This window comes from Lycorma delicatula, chromosome 9, assembly GCF_047948215.1.
Source record: "Lycorma delicatula isolate Av1 chromosome 9, ASM4794821v1, whole genome shotgun sequence".
NCBI classification, from domain to species: Eukaryota; Metazoa; Arthropoda; class Insecta; order Hemiptera; family Fulgoridae; genus Lycorma; species Lycorma delicatula.
Window position 1 is genome coordinate 72,648,771 of NC_134463.1, and position 20,503 is coordinate 72,669,273.

The 20,503-nt window shown below is 29.1% G+C and overlaps 2 protein-coding genes across 6 annotated transcripts in view; one reads left to right on the forward strand and one right to left on the reverse strand.

Annotated features, from left to right (window-relative positions):
* LOC142329840 (WD repeat domain phosphoinositide-interacting protein 3) overlaps positions 1-5,424 on the reverse strand; it is a 28,252-nt gene extending 22,828 nt beyond the window's left edge. Inside the window, exon 1 of the mRNA XM_075374702.1 lies at positions 5,077-5,424. Coding sequence (XP_075230817.1) covers positions 5,077-5,143 — 67 coding nt within the window. The 5' untranslated portion in view covers positions 5,144-5,424. The remainder of the gene's footprint in view (positions 1-5,076) is intronic.
* A 351-nt stretch (positions 5,425-5,775) lies between these two features.
* LOC142330772 (HUWE1-associated protein modifying stress responses) overlaps positions 5,776-20,503 on the forward strand; it is a 56,742-nt gene continuing 42,014 nt past the window's right edge. For all 5 annotated transcript variants that reach the window (XR_012757830.1, XR_012757831.1, XR_012757829.1 and 2 more), the window contains exons 1-2: positions 5,776-6,116; positions 6,245-6,319. Coding sequence is in view for 2 of the 5 variants with exons in the window: in XM_075376221.1 (XP_075232336.1) it covers positions 5,924-6,116; positions 6,245-6,319 (268 nt within the window). In the remaining 3 variants the exon portion in view is untranslated. The remainder of the gene's footprint in view (positions 6,117-6,244; positions 6,320-20,503) is intronic.

Genomic DNA, 20,503 nt, shown 5'->3' on the forward strand with positions numbered 1-20,503 from the left:
CCTCCATAGCGGCTTTCAGTACGATTCCTGCTCGGATCCCGGAAGCATTCAATAGCCATGCCAGCTGTGGGTGCCTCATCGCCAGCGCATCTAATAATTTTTAATTATTTATATGTTCCACAATGTTATCAATACCGATAACGATAACCCGATTCCGTACCGTCAACCCGATAACCCAATAGTATCACTCTAAGCCATTCATAAATCTCAACCCTCATAATGTGACATTAGTATGAAACACTAATTGATGAACGCTTTCTCTTTATTTAGTCTTTCTAGGGCTTTGTCTGTAACTGTAACGGTTGTATCAATAAAACTCTTATAAGCATAAAACTCGACTTCTTCTTTAAGTTTCATGGAATTTTGTTTATGTCCATGTTTCTACACATAATAATGCGCTGAAAACACATAACACTAAACAAGTTTAATCCTGGTCCTAACTTCCGGGATAGGTTATCCAGTACACTTTTTAAATATAAAAAAATCTCTTGTTTTTTCTATCCTCTCTCTTTTTCTGTTTTAGCTTCCGGAACCACCATAATGTATTACTCCAGAGGATGAATAAGAATGATATGTATGGATGTGAATGAAGTGTAGTCTTGTACAGTCTCAGGTGAACTATTCCTGAGAAACTGATAATTTCCTTTGCATGATCCCAGGCTGCATTTACACAATATCCAAGATAAGAGATATTGTCCACATGATGTCGGTTTTTCTTTTGCATAAAAATCAACATTGGCATTAAAAAGCTTAAGCTTCCTTAATAATGTCACCATTCATTTATGTTGTTTAGTCCCGATTAACCAGTACATTAGGTAAAAATACCTAATAACTACAAATACACTTCCAAAAATATGGGGTGCAGTTGATTACAGGCTCTAAATCAATAAAGCCTTACTATATATCTTGAGACTACTAGAATATCACATGAATCGATGTTAAAATCTAAAGAAATCTTGATTTGGTTGTCATCAAAATCAATCATTTACTGCATAAAGTTAACAAAAAAATAAATATTTCTATCGGTCTGATTTTTCAGTAACTACTAGCTACACGTTAATAAAAATTAAAACTTTACTGTTTCTGCATCTTCCTGGTAATATTTGCTAAACTGCATAGTATTATCATAACTATTTTTGTGTTCACAAAAAGGGAAAGGGTTTTAATGCTGGTTCAACCTCAATAATTGAAGGAAGTGTCTGAAGTGTAATCATTGCTGTTTTTAAAGAAGAGGGTAAAAATCGGAAAAGAAAGAAAGGAAAATTCTGAAAAAGATCTAGGGGCTAATAAAGAGAAGAGGAGGTACAAAAAAAAAATGTAAAAGAAATTTCTTTAAAAAATGAAAAGCTATAAGAAAAAAAGAAATAGGAATGAGAAAGGGTTATAGATATTTAATCTGAATGCAAGATTAATTAACTAGGAAAATATTTTAACATTTCAACTCTAATCCCAAAACATTCAACAAATTGATTAAGCAAGTTGAAAAAGACAAGAAGGAATGGGTATTAAAAAGGAAAAGTAAAAATGGAAAGGAAAACTTTTAGAGGAAAGGTTAAGAAATGTAATGGCTTCCAGAAGGTAGAAACAAAGACCATGGACCTGTCCAGAAGAAAGAAATTCATAATTTAGCAAAAGAATGAAACAATACTGGATGAAGAGATTTAGTCAAAGTTATTTCACAAGATCCAAAGATGATCAAAATTGGAAATAAAATAATAACAAAAAATCTAAATATTACATTAGTTTTAAACACTTCACATAAAGACTGTAGTGATACTGATACTGGCACAAAAAGTATTGAGTTATATTCAAATAAAAATAACATTTAAAGTCAAACGCAAAATGCAATAAGTCCATGGCTCTGTTAACCAAAGACAAATAAACTGTTCGTTAACCAACAACTAATTAAAGTTAGTGAATTACCAATTTGCTTTTATGCAATTTAAATACGATCTCATTATGGAGAAATGATTACATACGGTAAGTTTTCTGTTGATATTGTTTTTATTACCTGCAAAAAATGTTGCACAAGAGTTTAAAAGTGTGGGAATCAGACATAAAGATGTAGTCTTCTGGTATGATAAAAATAAGTTAGTACTAATGATGTACTGTATGCACCAACTACGGTATTCATATTAATATGACCCATACTTCTCGTTATTCCCAATCATTGAGGATGGTATTTTACAAAGAAATATGGTGATTGGTAATTGATGTATTGTTAATGGGTTAGATAAAGATTTCAGTCAAGGAATGACAGTGTAAGAAGATGTTTCCCACATAATACTTAGTCAGTATTGAAAAGATGTTGCTAACTAACTTAGGATGTTTGTGTAAATATCATTTCAATGGCAAAAGAGGATTCCAGTTTGATGGAAGGATTGTCAAAATTATTGAAGAAATACTAAACAAAGAAAACTACATTCTTAAAGTAGCTAACAAAATGTTAACTCATTAACCAGAAATAAAAAATATTTTTTTCATGTAATCTGATCCTTATCATTTCATGTAGTCGTAACTCCTAAGTAATTCAAGCAGCAATGAGTTAATTTCAGAATTTTTACTGAAGACAAACAACCTAATACAGCAAAATGAAAGCTTAAAGTTTACTTGAAAATTACACATAAAATTAAATGTGTTATAATAAATCATCTCTTGTTAGAATTTGAAAAATATACGTAAAGTAATGCTTCAATAATAAACAGTCATAAATATGGGATACTATACATATATACTGAAATGCTATATGCGAATATTCAAATGGAGAAAAATATTTACTTCCCAGTTTTGGTAAAGCTTATTAATTTAAAAAGCAAAGTTTTTACTTTAATAAGGCGATATTTACTGTACTGAACAATAAAAACTTCTACTTAGTTACTGCTTTTTAATCACTTAGTGCAGTTTAAAAAAAGTTCAAAATTGAAGTGGTAAAATTTTATTTCCCTTAAATAGGTGTTTTTTGATAAACTTTGATTTAATGTTATTTTACGTTACTTAAACAATTTATAAATATGCTATTTTCTTTAATGATTTTAAGAATTAATTGGATAATTCCAAAGAAAATGATAATTTAGCAATTGTAACATTTTATTTCAATCATATAAAAATTATATCAGTGTTCTGAGTTAAGTCTGGTAGAGATGTTTTTACACAAGATAAAGCTCAATAAACATTTTTCTCTGAGTAGACTAAATTTAACAGGAACTGATTTCATTTATTTTAATGGAATAGCATTTGATCATACATTTTAAAATTAAGAAACAGTTAGCCTTCTTTCATTTGTCGTCTTTGGTTTTATGTATACTTTTTGCAATCTTATAAACTTCTATTCTCTTCAAAAACGGCTTTAGAAACAATTTTTGGTTTTAAAAGTTGATTTATTGCCAAAACTCAACCTAAAAGGCTTTTTGTTTCCTCCTTTTTTATTCTTAAACATTTACAATTCCAATTAGGACACTCACTTTTCCAAACTGCTTTTGAAGTTTAATAAGAAGTTTAGAAAGGTCTTTAATTTATTTTTTAATAAATAAATGTTCCATCAAATTAACATTACTCTATAGCTAAAGATGAATGCAATTCGTTAAATTTTAACTGCTTATAAGTGCAACATCATCTGGTTCTTAAAAGAAAAAATGATACTTCCAGCTTTTACAACTTTTCAGGTATATTGTAATTAGAGTATCTTGCTTTTCAGTTGGGTGTCAATGTTGCGCTTTTTACTGCTTATTCTACTCCTATGGGGCTTCAAACCAAACAATTACTGAATTTTTATTACTTTCACCATCTGAGAAATAAGAGATAAAAAATCATACATTTTTAAAAATTCTGCATTTTTCTCTTATAAAACATAAAGGAAGTGGCTATTAGACTTCAAAATTCATAAATAAGCTCTCTTAAACCTATGTTAAATATAAAGCTAGTACTTTAAAAGTGTTTCATAATATTAAGGAATCTTGTTTTTAATAACAATGTGTATTCATTATTTTCCACAAAAATGAAAAGAAATTATAAGATTCATTTCGGTATTAATGCAGTAAGCGATCTACCGCTGTAGTTAATTCTTAGACGGCACCACTGAAACACTATATTGAAATAAAAAAATAAATAAACCTTCAAGGTTAGCAAGCGTAGGTTAAGTTTGATTAGATTATATTTATAACTTTATTTATTTATTTCAATATAGCATTTCAGTGGTGCTATCTAAGAACTAACTACAGAGATACATCACCTACTAAAATTAATACATTCATTTCTTTCACTGGTAACAAATATCACTAACAAAGAATGTAAGTTAATGTTTACGCATTAATATAACACTTTATGAAATGATGTAATTGACATTTATTTGGACTAACATAATATCTGTTTTTCAAGCCTTAAAATCTGAAGGGCCAAAACAACCATATGTTAATGAAAAACAAATATTTCATATCAAAATTATAGAAGTATGTCACAATATATCAGTCACTGAAAACATACCCAATGAAAACTTAAAAAATGGTTAAGAGTAGATACAGAGTACAACATTTTTAACTAAATAAGATTTTTAATAATTTTAAATAACGGATTTAAAAAATATATATCAACCATATTAGTCTCAATTAAGTTTATCTGAATGTATTATATCAAGAAATTCAACATAAATAATGACTATGGGGATTTTACATTGTATACATTTAAGTCTACATATATTCAAAATACTTATGTCGGTAGTGCTGCAAGGAAAAAATTTAATTAATTTTCAAACAAGAAAAAGAGAATGTTTTCTAAGTCCGAAACATGTAGCGGTAATTATTTTGGTTAAATTATGGTAATTAAGCAACAAAAGAAGCTACCCCTAACTTCAAATGTCAATTTAATGCAAAAAAAAACAAAATGTTCGATTACATTTGTAATAAAATTACAGATATAATCGCTAATGACTGTAATATGTAATAATAGTGATTTAAAACTAGATCGTTATTTAAAATCTTATTAAAAATACAATAACCTAGTTCCATACAAGATTGCACAGCACAATAATAAACACAATAAATATAAATTCTGATTAAAGTATTAAACACACTAGATACGTACCTTGATCTTGATTAAAACCGGCATAAATAAGCCCATTTCCATATGGATTAGATGGCCCTAAATTCATTTTAAATTAATTTTTCAAAAATTTTTACGTATCAGAAAACAATACTAAAATTTCACGCATGTTTTGCCAACAAGATGACGTAGATACATGTCACACTAAACATTTATTTACGTCCATCGAACCAATCAAAATGAAGAGTAATTCTTTCTCTCAAAAACGAATTTTTATATAGTATTCCCTTAATCCTGTAAATTCAAATATAGAAAAAGCTTTAACGCACTGTAATTGTAACTATTGTACAATATTTCAACTTAAAACATCACATAAATTAGCCATAGCGAGGTTACTCAGCTGATTATAAATAATATCCTTCGAACTTACAAACAAAATTGTAATAATGAGTGTATTCCTAAATTAATTTGAATATATATATATATATACTATTTTATATGTAACATTATTCAATAAAAGGAATAAATATCAAACTAAAATATATATATATATATATATATATATATATATATATAAATATATATATTTTTTTTAACGATAATCAAACGAATTTTGATTTATAAATAATTATTCAAAATAATCTTTTTTTTTTGAAATGTAATAAATTTCGTAATAATGTTTTTACTTAATTACCAAAACACTTTAACGAAGTTTACTCCACTCAGCTGACTTGTCGTGTGTTCACTTACTGGCTTACAGAAATACAATGCTTGCTAATGGGTTGTGTGATGGTGTATAATGCGTAGTGGTATTGTGCTGCGTGAATAAATTTTACTTTGCTCGTTGAAATTTAGCCTTTAAGTTAATAACAATATTTTAGTAAAAGATATGAACGACGAAAGGGAACAAGAAGACGCCTTGTCGGATATATGGATAACAAATTGGGAACAGCAATGCGTTCAACATCTTGAAAGTGAACCTGACTACGAAGGACAGCTGCATAGTGAACGAGATTTAGCTACCCAAAAAGCTTGGTGTTGTTTTCAAAATGCTGCTGCATCGATAGCGCAGTTGTACAAAGGTAAAGTATTCATTATTTAAACTGAGCAATAAGCGTAGTAAAATGAATTTCTTTGCCTTCTTTATGAACATTATCTACCATTTTGTGTTCCTATTGATCTCCATTTTCTCACACAATTTTTTTTTCAGATCGCCTTCAAGATGTTTCATCTCTTTGGTTGCCATTTCAAACAGCAGCGGGTACAGTAGCTACACTTTACAAAGGTAATTATTGCAGTTATTTTACCTTGTTTTATTTTTGTTTTATTCGTTTTTAAACAAGTGATGGAAGTTGGGTGTAGTTCACCACAGTGGTAGAGTTAGTTACTTTTAATCACATATTAGATTACATTTTTAGGTGTATTGGTATTTAATGATAATGTTTCCATTATTATAAATTACCTTAAAATCTTTGTGGAATAATTCATTTTTGTGACAATTGAACTGGATGGCGCTTTGTGTGTGTTATTAGTTATGAGATGTGATAGGTACATTACAATCAGTATATATTTTATGGAATCATTAGTTATTTTTATTTTAATCAACTTTACAATATTCTACATAAACTTCAATTAGTAGAATTACTTTCTTTAAGCTATCAAGATATCTGTTTAATTTTAATGAACACAACATTATATATTCTTCCATTATTTAATGGATGTGAAGTGTCTGTTTATAAAATAATACTCCTTTGTTGCAATATTTATTTTTCATTCTGTTGAAAATCTTGTACTAAAATAATTCAATTAATTTTTTTTTTAATTTTTACCAATTAAGCATAATTTCCTTTTAAGCTTTCAAAGATATAGAAGGTTAGATACCTTTTTTTTTACACTGTTGTAATAAAACTTTATTATTTTCTAAATGAAATTAGTATAGTGTATGAAGTTGTATGTTGATCTGTTAATTTTTCTTTGTTCAATGAAAACTTATTACACTTCTATCTTCTTTTTTTTAAAGTAAGATATTGATTATATTAAACACTGCTGTTTAAATACTTTGTTTGAAAATTATAAATGACCTTTATAATTTTGTATTAATTGAAATCTTCAATTACATTAAATGAACTCATAATTTACACTAGGTTTTATGCCTTAGTTGTAGTTATTAAAATAAAATAATATAATTTAAAAAAAAAACAGTTGATTGCAGCAGCTGTAGGTATGTTACCATAGAATTCATTCATTAATAAATACTCTAGTTAACACTGGGTTTTAGTGAATGTTCATGATTTGTAGCTTCTCTTAGGCGATCAGGATCATGAATTGTTTCTGCCCATTAAAATCCACCAAAAACCCTTCTGCCTAAGCTTCTTGAGAAAAATATGGGTGAAAAAAAATGTTTTATATTATTTGGTAGATCTTCATAATAGTATTAGATAGGAGATTGTTAATTAGTGTGATTTTATTTAAAGGTGTGTACAGTTTTAAAGTATTGCTTTGCTGTTTATATGATATAAAATTACTAAACCATTTTTATATTACCTAAGTGCTTAGTCTCATAATATTGTTAAGTTATTTTTGTTAAAAGTAATTATTAAATTTTATAATTTTTTACTCCCTTTTGTGTTAGCATGATTAGTTCCTTTATTTTATTATAACAACACATACTGATCCCATATTTTCATTTTACATAGTTCATTGTTACATCCAATAAAATATATTATTTTTTCTAGATTAATTTGTTTCTTATGTTGTAATAGCTGATTCATAAATTGTAGCACATTATTTTTCTTTGTTTTTCCTTTACCTCTTCTTTACAAAAATACCTTCTCCATAATTAATAATTTCCAACACCTCCTTAACATTAAAATCACACCTATGAAGTATTAATTGTTGTTTTATTTTGTCCACAAGTATTCTATTGACCACAAATTTATTTTTCTCTGATGACAGCAGGCCTTCACCCAAAATTACAGTTACCTTACTTTTTTGTCAAATAAGAAATTAGTTTTATAACGAGAAAATTGCCATGTCTGACTAGAATTCAAACCTAAAATCTTCTGGATTAAACTAAGAGATGCTCTCCCACTCTGTTCTGGAGGTCAGTGATCATTTAATCATAGTTAAACATTTTCTACACTGTTAATGTGTTGTTCATAATTTATTTATTATATTTCTCGTAAAACTATTTTTATAAAGTCCAGATTTTATAGAGATTTTTTCTTTATAATGTCTTTTTTCCTATAAAAAGTAATTTAACACATCCAAATTGTAGACGTGTATCTTTAATATCTCATTCATTGAAATTCAATGTTCTAATCTGTTAGTTAATAATGAAACTGTAGCTTTGGTACTATATTTAATAAATTACAAATTTCTGAATAATTAAAATTTAATTGTACTATTCTATAAGCCAATCATGTTTAAGTTTTACTTGTCTATAAATTGTATTTTCATTGCTATATTTTTCTATTTTTTCAAGTGTGAGGTTTAAATTTGTTATTAATTTTAATATGGACATGTTTTCTTTATTTTCCTTAACATGATCAAAGTAATTAATTTTCTTAAATTGTATTTACATGCTTGTAAATACACCAAAAGCCTTATTTTCTAAATTTCTGATTCCCATTTATATGTAAATCCTTTTGATTGTTTTGGTCTTCATATTTTGTTATGTAAACACCTGCTTTGTTTCAAAAATAATGAAATGAAATAGATTTATTAATAATTATTTTAGTCAAATGAAACAAATTGGCATCTTAGTAAATTTTATTTGCTGCAAAAACTAATTAAATTTTATTTTTCCACCTATTCACTATTTATAGCTTTACATTTCACCAACAGAACCATTTTTCTCATTCTGTCAATTAAGAATACCTTCCAGTCTTTTCTTGATCCACAACCTTACTGTGTCCTGTTCATTTTCAGTAAAATGAATATCCCTTATATTCCTTTTTAATTGTGGAGTGAAGTGAAAATCTCATAGCTCCAATACTGATGAGTGAGGAGGGTGTGGAATAGATTACTATTTCAACTCATATATGCCTCCTTACTTTAACAAGTATTATGCATGCGGTTATCATTATCATGTTACTGAATTATCATGGAAATTAGTGAATATACCCCCAAAACTCCGCTAAAGACTCATAAAGCACAGTAAATAAGAAACATGTACTACAAAACCACTTGTACACAGAATTTCTTTTGATCTACATAGCTGTTAACCAAAATAATATTGTCTTATTAAATATGGTAATGTATAATTTCAATCTCAAACTGCTATATAAGTATTTAGTAAGTAGTAATTAATACACCTTCAACTAACGATAAATATTTTATCAAACTAGCATTAATTAATTAACATTATACAAGCATTTTATTTTATTCTATTTCTTAGTCTTTTCTAAACATTTAAAAAAAATAACTATTAATTATGAAAGACATTCAATAATTTACGAGACAAATTGATGTAGAGAAAATATGATTTATTCAGTGATAGTGAAATTTGTACTTTTTTTGAACAGTTTAGCAACATTTAAACACCTGTCCCACCATTGTGTGAGCTTTCTCACAGAACTAAACTTTCCACAGTGTAGAAGTTTTTACTTGCTGTTTGAACCATTTGTATATCACTTTTTGACTGTTTCATTGTTGTTGAATTTCTTGCCATGTAAAAAGTCTTTGAGCAGGCCAAACAAATGAAAATGAAGACGGGGTGAGGTCTGACCTGTATATAGCATATCAGGGTTTTAATCTTTATATTACCTCTTAGGTAAGGAGTACAGTGTTGATTTAAGATTAGATTCAAAGAGTAGAAAAGACAATTTTAGTTGCACACATGGCTGTAGATTGATTCCCTACCTTTAATTTTGGTAGCGCTCAAATGAAAATAGTGGTAGTTCTGTGTTTTACAGTTAGGTAAACATGAATCTGTAGTTACAGTTCAATGTGCATTCTGTAGAAAGTTTAATTGTTAACTTCCAAGTGACAGTAACTTTTATCAATGTCATGATCAGTTTGAAACAACCTGTCTGTGTAAAGGGAAAAGTATGGGATGACGAAGGGGGTCTGAAAAAATGTAAATACTATTTACAGCTGTTACAGCCTTTGATGCCTACTCACTGTGCCCTGCGTGATGACTTCACAACGAAATGTAGAACGAAAGTGATCATCTCTGGAAGATGGACCAGAGAATTTCATTTGTCAAAAAGATAGTGTGCCTTCTCATGAATAACTCTGTATGGGATCAGTTAAATGACGTTTTCCTCCATTCACTAGATAATTCAGCATGGACCTGATGACAAAGCTTGTTTGCAGTGGCCTTCAAGGTCACCTTATCTGACCATATGTGACTTTTATTTAAACATGCTGGTTAAAGTTTGGGATGAATGCTTATATCAGTTGGATGTGTGAGCTGCATGACAAATGGAGCTTGCATTAAAACTTATATGTAAGCTTTGTAAAAACTGTAAGTGTTATTCTCTTATTCTATTTGTGATTTGTTAATGTAAGCCAAAGTTATTAGGTATTAAATAATAAAACATCTCAGTATTCCTTTTTTTTGTATCCTGTATAAAAATACTTTGAAATCTAGTTTCAATCTTGTAAAGGGGATATTAAAGGGAAAACCTGTGATGTTTTCATACTGAAAACTAATCTGTGTTGAGTAAAAAACTTTTCTTATTACAGATCCAAAATATAGATAGAAATTAGTGATTCCTTTTTATTCCATTTTTGGGTGGCTTTAAGAAAATCCAAAACTTCTTAGTAAATATGAGTATTGACTTGTAACTTGAGTATTGTTGAAGTAATTATTGTAGAATTTACTATATTGCATTGCAGCTGGAGTATTGCTTTTGCATTGGTTTTATTTCTTTTCATCCTTTTTGGATGAGTGAAGAAAAACTATTTTGTTTCACTAGCTTCCTATCTGAGGAGAAATTCCCTATTTGGATTAAATTTTCTAGTATTGACACTTAAATTCCTCTTTTGGATTTTTCTCTTAGAAGTTTTTAATGAAACTTTTCTTTGTTTACTTTTCTGAAAAATTCCTTGGAATAACTATGCCAGATTTCTAAGAGAATCTATAACAGATCTCTAATTTTCCTATTGGTCATTGAAGGTTTTGTTATTTATATGTGCGGATTTATTGTAATCATTGTAGATGGCTTAAGAATAATTTAAAAGTAACCTGTTCTTTGAGGCAAATGCTCCATATTTATTAACCTTCTTTTATTCCTTTGTCCTTTTGATTCAAGCAAACATAGTTTTTGTAAATCAGTATTTAAGCTTTATTAATTTCAAATTTAATCTCTAAAAAGAATATATGAATGGCTTTCTGGCATTATAGTTTTCTGTTGTACAAGATGCTTTAATTTAATATTTCCAGCTTTTTCGGAATGTAAACTGAAAATACTAAACCACTTTTTCAATTCTAATTTTTTTTAAATTGGTATAGTGAAAATGCCCATAAGTTTTTCATTTGATTCTGTGGTTAGCATCTGCTCCATGCTTTTGTCCTATTGAAAATTAAAAGATAATCATCAGAATTAGTGATTATTCATCTTGATATTTCTGGATTTTGTACTGAATAATCTTTCACAGAAGCCTTTTTTTGCCCTTCTATTCCTTTTTAAGATTTTCCATGTATTCCTTCTACATGCATTTGTTTACTGTTATTGAGTTCAGGGTCTCAAGCTTAACTTCAAAGCCAATTATATTGTTATGAATCTGTTATGTGTTCATTATTCAATTTCAAGTCACTTTCATGATATTCTCCATGTTCAGCATACAAAGTCAGAAAATAACTGAACATTTTTAATTACCCGCCAACGGAGATATTTAGTGATGTGCGGTTGGCAGCATTGTGTTCCACATAACTTCCTGTGTAACCACATGTTCTTGGGTTGTTGATATTCTCAGTTAGTTTTCATTATTGTTATTTGAGTGTTTTAATTGTTAGTAGCGATTTTCAGGAGCAATGATAGAACATAAAATTTTGCATGAAACTGGGGAAAACTTTAAACTTTTGAGACAAGCATACCAAAATGATGCTCTTGAGTCATACGCAATGTTACAAATGGTTTTCACAATTTAAAAGTGGTTGCCAGTCAATTGAAGGTGACGGCTTGACCAAGAAGGCCTTCGACTTCAGCTGATGACACTGATTTTCTGAAGGTTAAGTTTAGAAAATCACCGATTGACCATCAGAGAACTTACCAAAGAGGTTAACATTTCAGTTGCATCATGCCATAACATTTTGACTGAAAAATTGAACATGCATTGAGTTGCAGTAAAGTTCGCTCTTCATTTGATGACCTAACAGCAGAAAGAACTTTGAGTGGACGTTTGTTGGCAGTTTCTTGAACAAACCATTGAGGGTGAAACATTCATGCAAAGGTTCATAATGGGACAAAAGCTGGGATTACGACTAAGACATTGAAACAAAAGCTCAGTCATCACAATGAATTGGCAAAGGATCTCCATACCCCAAGAAAGCTCATCAGTCTTGATCCAATATCAAAGTGATGCTCGGTGTTTTCTTGATTTTAGTGGAATTGTGAAATTTGAATTCTAGCCTCAAGATGAAACTATGATCCTTGCATCCTATCAAGGCATTTTACAACAGCTACGTGAAAAAATCCACAACGAGACCAGAGTTGTGAGACAACTCATGGTTCCTTAACCACAACAGTGCGCCCACACACTTAGCTATGTCAATTCATCAGTTTTGTACCTGGCTCCTTGCGATTTTTTCTTATTATCAAAATAAAAATCGGTGATGAAAGAATGCCATTTTGAGACTTTATGATATAAAAACGAATTTGTCGCAGACCATTTCAAATGACGTTATCAGTAATGCTTTGTGAAGTGGAAACACCGCTGGGAAAAGTGTGTGAATAGAAAGGGGACAAGAACCAATAACCTGTAAAACTAATAATAAAAATTAAAAAAGTAAAGTTCAGTTATTTTCTGAACAGACCTCGTATGGTAATATATGATAATGTATCTTGTATAAATTTTTCCTCAACATTATGCTGTTACTTTCTATGTTTGAAAATCAAATTGTATAATTTGCTTATAATTGCTTTTAATTATTTGTAATTTGTTTACTTTGTAATTCATTATCAAGTCACCAGAAGCAAATTAATTATCTTCTGATTCCTGCTAGAGAAATTCCAAATCGTAATAGTTTCTACTGTTTCTATGCAAATTTATAAAATGTGTAACTAACAATGGAACATGTTCGTTATTTTTAGGGTATCAATTACTTAATAAATTAAATGTTCCTTCAAAGTTAAAATTAATTAACTTATTGAACAAACAGTGCTTTTCGGAGTGACTTAAAGGTAGCTCAAACTTTAAACATATTATTGTAATCACAAAAACACAGAAAATAAAAATTCCAACTCCATCCTTTTAGTTATTCAGCAAAAATACTTTAGTTTTGATCATTGAATATTGGTGAATTATTTGAACTGATTTTTTAAGCTTTTACCATTTTACATTTCTAATAAATTAGTATAGATCCCTTTTCACCCTCAAAATGATTATGGAAAAAGCCCTTTCATAATTAGTAATTATCAGGGGAATCAAATAAAATCAGGGAAATAAAAATGCTGTTTCACATTTCTAATTCATCTGGTGTTTGAACTCTATTTTTAACTTTACCTTTAGCAGTTCTTAAAATAACTATTGCATAATTTTGCTGACACTGTTGGAATTCATGTGCTTAATCTCAGTTATGAACTAATTATTCATTAAAGGAGAACTAATTGAGTTATTTAGTGATGATGTCCTTTATGTTTAAGTAAATCGCTCAGTTTGTATACCTTTTCAACCTCCCTAAATAGTACAAAAATATCTTTTTGTATGCTATTCTGTAAGAGAAACATCTGTCCAGTTTCAAGTTGCCAGCATTTTTAATCCGAACACCCTTGTTTCAAACCCTATTAATTTGATCTGTTGGAGATAATTAATTAAAACAGTATTTCATTACATTACTAAGTACATCCTGGTAATAATTAAGGCAAATTATATGTATTATCATATACATGATGTTATTATATCCATAATATAAAAATTGAATTAAAATGTTCTCTAGTGTGTATATAATTAATAGTTTAAAAACTACCTATTAACATAGCAGAATAATAAGCTTAATGTAAAATTTAACAATTTACCTAAAAAGTGCTTTTGAATCTACGATCAGTTATTAAAGTAACTTATGCTCTTGACTTTAAAGTTTTACTTGATTTTTTTTTTTAACTAGAAGGGAATTTTAGTATGGTAATTTAAGATATATCTATTTCCTAGCTTCAGAGAACCTTTTTTACTATGTTTTGAAATTTTAAATAAAAATTTCTGTTACCAAGCTTTTCCACTATGTTGTGCAATGCACAGCAATTATTTATTTAACATTTTATGTTACTTTATAATCTTGATAATTATTAAATTCAGGCATATAAAAAAATTACTAGTTAATAAGGCTAATTGATGTTTGTTTTTTTTAATAATACAACCGCAGAAAAAAGTAAACCAAAATTCTCTTCAAAAAAAAAATTTCTAAGGAAGGAAGTTCCTTCTCAAGAAAAACAAGAAAGTAAAGTTTTAAAGAAAATGAAATATCTGCAAAATGTTATCTCACTCAATTATAAGTACTCTTAACGCTACTGTTAAAGGATTAAACAATTTTAAGAGTTTCATGTTGTTGAGAGTTGGCAATAAAATTACGACATGTGTACAGAATGTTGAGGTTGGCAAGATTGATACATTTTGTATTGTCACTGAATGGCTTCGTCGGCACGTGGCGCTTAATAACCTTATGGTTGGCTTTGATAGCCTGTTATAATTGCTAACCTTAAGGTAGCACTGAGAAGGGCTGTTGTCGTTGAATGGCTTCAACAGTTCATAATCCATAACCGTGTGGTGGCTCTGAAAAGGGCCGTTTTTTGTGTTAGCTCTGAGAAGCGCTGTTGGGTTCGGAAGCTGATCTGTGGTGAAGTCGGGGAGTTGCGGCTCGCCCATTGAAGTCCGACCGGGCTTTCCCTCAGTGGCACCCTCCTACAGCATGGCAGTCAGTGGTGGCCCCCAGAGCCCCACAGTGTCAGATCAGTGTCTGTCATCCTTCACCGGTGCAGCCAAGGCGGTTCTCCCTGAGCGATCCCACACTGGGCCAGATACTGTTGGCCAGGGCGATTGAAGCCCGCCCGGCGGACTGTAAAGTTGAAGAAAATGACTATTCAACTTAAACAATTTGGTGAAATGGTGTCAGATCAAATGATTATAACAAAAAGTTTGATGTATGATAATTTCAAACTTTTTATATTTACATGGAAATCATTTCCAGGATAAAATCAAAAGCTCAATGATTTTTTCTCAAGATTGTTGGTTGAAGAGGAATGTTTGAATGATAGGTTCTGTGTCGAACAAGTGGTTGGCAGGTAATACAGTAAGTAAAAATAAGTGTTTATATTGCGGAAAAAATTACATCTTAAAAACGATTGTAAAAAACCAAGAAAATTTGATTAATAAATGTAATTTAAGATTAGAAAAAGAAAAGAAAAATATGAGTAATGCATTTATTGTAACTGCAGTGTTTGGTAACTTGCCTAGAGAAAATTGGATTGTGGATAGTGATGCAAGCAGGGACATGTGTCGTACCCAAGAACTTTGGATGATTATGCAGAAATTAAAATAAAAAGTTAAATTAAAGATAAAAGTCAATGGGCATTGGAGAAATAAATTTAGAGTTAGAACATTCATGAATAGGTTTCAATATCATTAAATCTTCTATATGTACTGGTTTAAAAGTAAATTTATTTTCCCTTGAAGGTTCTGGATATTTCACGTTGTTCACAGATGATTATTCTCATTACAGAGTAGTTTTTTTAAGAAAAGAGTAAAGTATATAAAAAATTTAAATTATATTTAATAATATCAGAGAAAATTACATATAATAAAATTAAAGTTTTAAGATCAGGCAATGGAAAAGAATTTGTAAATGAAAAACTAATCGGTTATTATTGAAAGAAGAAATAATTTCCTTGAAAAAGTGTAACATACTTCTGAACAGAATGTTAAAGTCGAGAGGGAGATGAGAATCCCCCTCTCAAGAGTGGGATGATTCTCATTTCCCTCGTGTAGAGAAAGCTAAAACTGTGCTACATGCAAAATCACTGGAAAAAGGTTTGTAGTTATAAGCTGTGAATACTGCTATATGTACTCATATTTTAAAAAGAACCAGAACAAAAGAAGAAAGAACACAGTTTCTTTTAATAGAAGTTTTGACATAAATCAGCTACGCAAATTTGGTTCAGAAATGTGCTAAGCAAAAGAAATTGGAATGAATGCTAAGTATAAGTGGAATATTCATGCGGTACAGTGGAGAAACAAAGGGATTCAGAATTTTTATATGTACAAAAACCAAGAGCATAGAAATACCAAGAGATATGTTTGTTAAAACTAAATATAAAGGGAAAAAATTTGAAATTGTAATTGAAATGCCAGAAATAATCATTAAAATTCAGTATACAAAGAATGAGGGGAACTTAGATGAAGTTGAAGATAACAGAACAAGAAAGACAAAATATTTTAAGCAATGAGATAGCAAACAAAAGAAAATTAATTAAGAAATATAAGAAAAAAATCAAAATCTTGTGTTATAATTTGGTTGAAAGGTTATGAAATAAACTTTATGAGTGTCAATACAGAAGATGAACCAACAACATATGCAGACACAAAGAAACGTGGTGATGTGAATTAGTAATCTGAAGCTATAAAGGCTGAATTTAGAATTTTAAAGTAATACATGACTGAAGTAAAATCATCTGTAAATAAAGAAGTGATTGAGGTTAAATGGGTATTTAAAAGGAAGTTGAGAAGAATAATGCGCAGTATAAAGCTAAGTTAGTGACTAGGGGTTTTCAATTGATGGACAATCTAGAGTTTATTGATATCTTTGCTCCTGTTGCAAACTTACTAACCTTTAGAATATTCATGAATATGACAAATAATGGTAGACTAGTCTATCAGGTCGAAGTGAAATTAGCAATTTTACATGGTGTAATATGGAGAAAGTATATATTTGATTACCAGATGGACTTCAAATTAATAAATAATAGTAAAATCTGCAAAGTAACTAAATCTATCTATGGACTTGGGAAATCACTGAGAAACTGGAATTATTAAATTTGATTCTGTAATGAAAAATGAAGCTTTTATTAGATCTAAAAATGATCATTGTTTATACATGATCAGTAGTAATTAATGAAAATATATTATAATATGTGAATGATTGCTCATTTTTAATAGTGAAAGAGAAGTAGTTACAACTAAAATCCGTGTGTTAAATGAAAGATCTTAATATGATTTCTAATTTCTCAGGTATAAATATCAAACAAGATGTAGTGGAAAGTATCACAGTTGATCAAAGACAATACTTTAAGAAGGTATTTTGATAGTCTAACATGCAAACTGATTTATACGACAATTGATAAAAATTTTAAATTTGATTTATTAGAACAAGATGGATCTGAAACCCCAGAAACAGAAGTACAATGCCGTCTAATAATTGGTAGTCTGATATAAGCAGCAATGGGTTCAAGGCTAACATATGTTTTATTACTTTTTTGAGTTATCAAAATGCTAAAAGTGGATTATTGTATAAAATACTGAAACGTGTTCTTCGTTACATTAAAAGCTCTGAATTAAGGTTTAGTTTATAAATGAATTGAGAATGATGATGAAATGGGCGGTGATTGTGATAGAAAATCAACAACTGGTTACTGTTTTAAAATTCTTGGAAATTTAGTATCTTGCAAAAAGCAGCAGTGTGTTTAATGAAACACACTGTAGTGAAGCTTATTGGTGAAAGAATATTTTATTTCATTTTGGTTTTTTTAATATGTGTGAAAATCCTGCTTGATTTATGAGGATAATCAGTCTGCGATTAAATTTGTGTACAATCCTGAAAATAATACATGAAACGCATAGGTGTAAGATATCATTTCGTCAAAGAAAAGATTTCTGATTGTACCATTGTAGTATATTAAAACAAGTGACCAAGTTGCATATTTATTTAATTATTTACTAAGGCAAAGGCTTACATTTGGATTTGACCACGCATTTAATTATCTCATGGTTTATTTTCGTTAATGTATTTGTGATGGGGTACTTGTTAAAATTCATATTTATAGTCACAACTATCCTCATTTATTAATAAAAGTGCCTAATTAATGAAAAAGGTAGGATAACTCTTTGGTCAAAGATTGGCTTAAAACTGTCTGGTCCAGAAACTTAAGTTTTAGAAGACAACGATCCATGTTAGTAATAGATGCATTAAGGGATCATTTGATTGAAAATGTAAAATAGAAGTAAAAAAACTAAACTGATTCAGTTATAATAGTTTTAATACCTGATGATATGACTTCAGAGTTACAGATTTTGGATTTAGTTGTAAACAATACTTTTAAAGATAATCTTTAAAAAATGTAATTGTTGAATGTGAAACGACAGTCATCAGCTAACTCCTACTGGAAGAATAAGAGTCCTTCCATGACCTTATTATGTGAGTTGATTATTAAGTCATGGAACTTGATAACACCTGATAGCATTAGACAAGATTTAAAAAATATTACATTAGCAAAACATTAGCTAGAACTGAAGATAATAATACATGGCAGGATGAATCAGATAATAAAAACATTTTATTTTCAGAAGACAATAGTGATTTATGTTAGCATTTAAAGTGTTCATGTGTTGAGGGTGAATTTTTGTGAAGTGGTAAAATTTTAATGCAGTTAATTTTTTACACGAAAGTTTAGAAAAACAACTTATGTAAAAATTAAAAAATTGCAGTCTTTGTATTCCTTTTAAAATATTTATTAATTGCAGAGAATTTTACCAGTTTTTTTTGTTTTCTTTATCATAATTCTGTCTAGATATAAAAATTAAGCAAGTATGTATAATGGTATAAAATAGTATAGTATTATGTAATTATGTATAATAATTTTCAAAATGAATTTCTTATTGCCAATGAAATTTATTTGGTGGAAAAAATTCTGTCAATTTTTTTACTGGAAAATCCACAAATGGGGGGTTGACCTTTATATTCTGGGGGTCAGCATGTATTTGAGCAAATGTGAAATTATAATTAAAATAAAGAAAAAATTATAATTAATAAAGCGTAATTAGTTTATTTAATTCAATTAGAAAAAAATAGTAAATTGTCGTAAATTGCACAAACTAATTCTGACAGCTTAATGGTCTAGCGAGTTGAGCCAGCATTCCTCAGCAGACTCATAAAAGATTAACAAGGTTTATATTTTAATTTTTAGTTCAAATTCATATTTTTTTATTTTTCCATAGTAAAAATAAAAAATTATTTTTATGTAGTTTATGTTTACATAATACTATTATATTTTTTATTTATGAAGTATCTGAATCAAAGATCATGGTACTTGTATATATCATCATACTTGTATATATGTCACACATATACAAGTATGTATATGTAAAGTATGACTTATGCATCATCCAGTAGGTTGTCACAGATATCAAACGTGCACATTTCACTGTATGCAGCTCACATAAAAAAATATTAAGAAGCATCTAGAAGTTCTGGGTTCAAGTTCTGGTCTGGCATGGCATTTTTTCACTTGCTACGAAAAAAAATTATTTCAATGTCGTTGGTCGGCAGCTGTTACAGGGTGCCGTCCAGAATAAAATTAAATTTAGAGGAATTAATTGCTGTTGGGCTTTCTTTCCTTCAAGTCAGATATAGACATTGAACACACCTATTCATTGTACTGAGGGAACAGATTGTAGAAACTTAATTGTAAAAAAAAATGAAGAAGGAGCATCCATTTGCAGTTGACAACTTTACAAGCATGTAATAAATACTAAGGAGTTTGATTTATGACCAGTCTCTAGAAACAAATTATGCCATTACAGAAAGTGCAGTAATAATAATTTGGATAAAATAGGGGGTTTACCAATATTTTTACGCTAATGTCATTTAAAGCCTTATATGTGTATGACACCTCTTGGCGCCATTGGCCCCCTGGATGAATGCATGTTCTGTAGGGCCACACATGCCATTTGGTGCCAACGGGATTTAACGGTTGTCATAGTAATCAATGTTAGTTTATGTGTAATATAATTACTTTATTATGAAGATTATTATTGGTTTTAAAATACTGCTTATGTAATACATTTTTAATCCCATATTCATGGTTTTTATTCCTAATATAGTGTTAAGAAATTAGGCACCCACATCACAAAACCATAGACTTGTCTATCCATAATTCCTTTTTAGGATAATACAAATTAGTCATATTTTCATCAAAATAATTCAATTAAAGGTTGTATCTTATGTATATGATTACTTGCTACTTGTTCATTATTACAGAATTGAAGAGCTCTCATAATTACTGTAAATTTATTCCTGCCCATAGAATTACAGAAA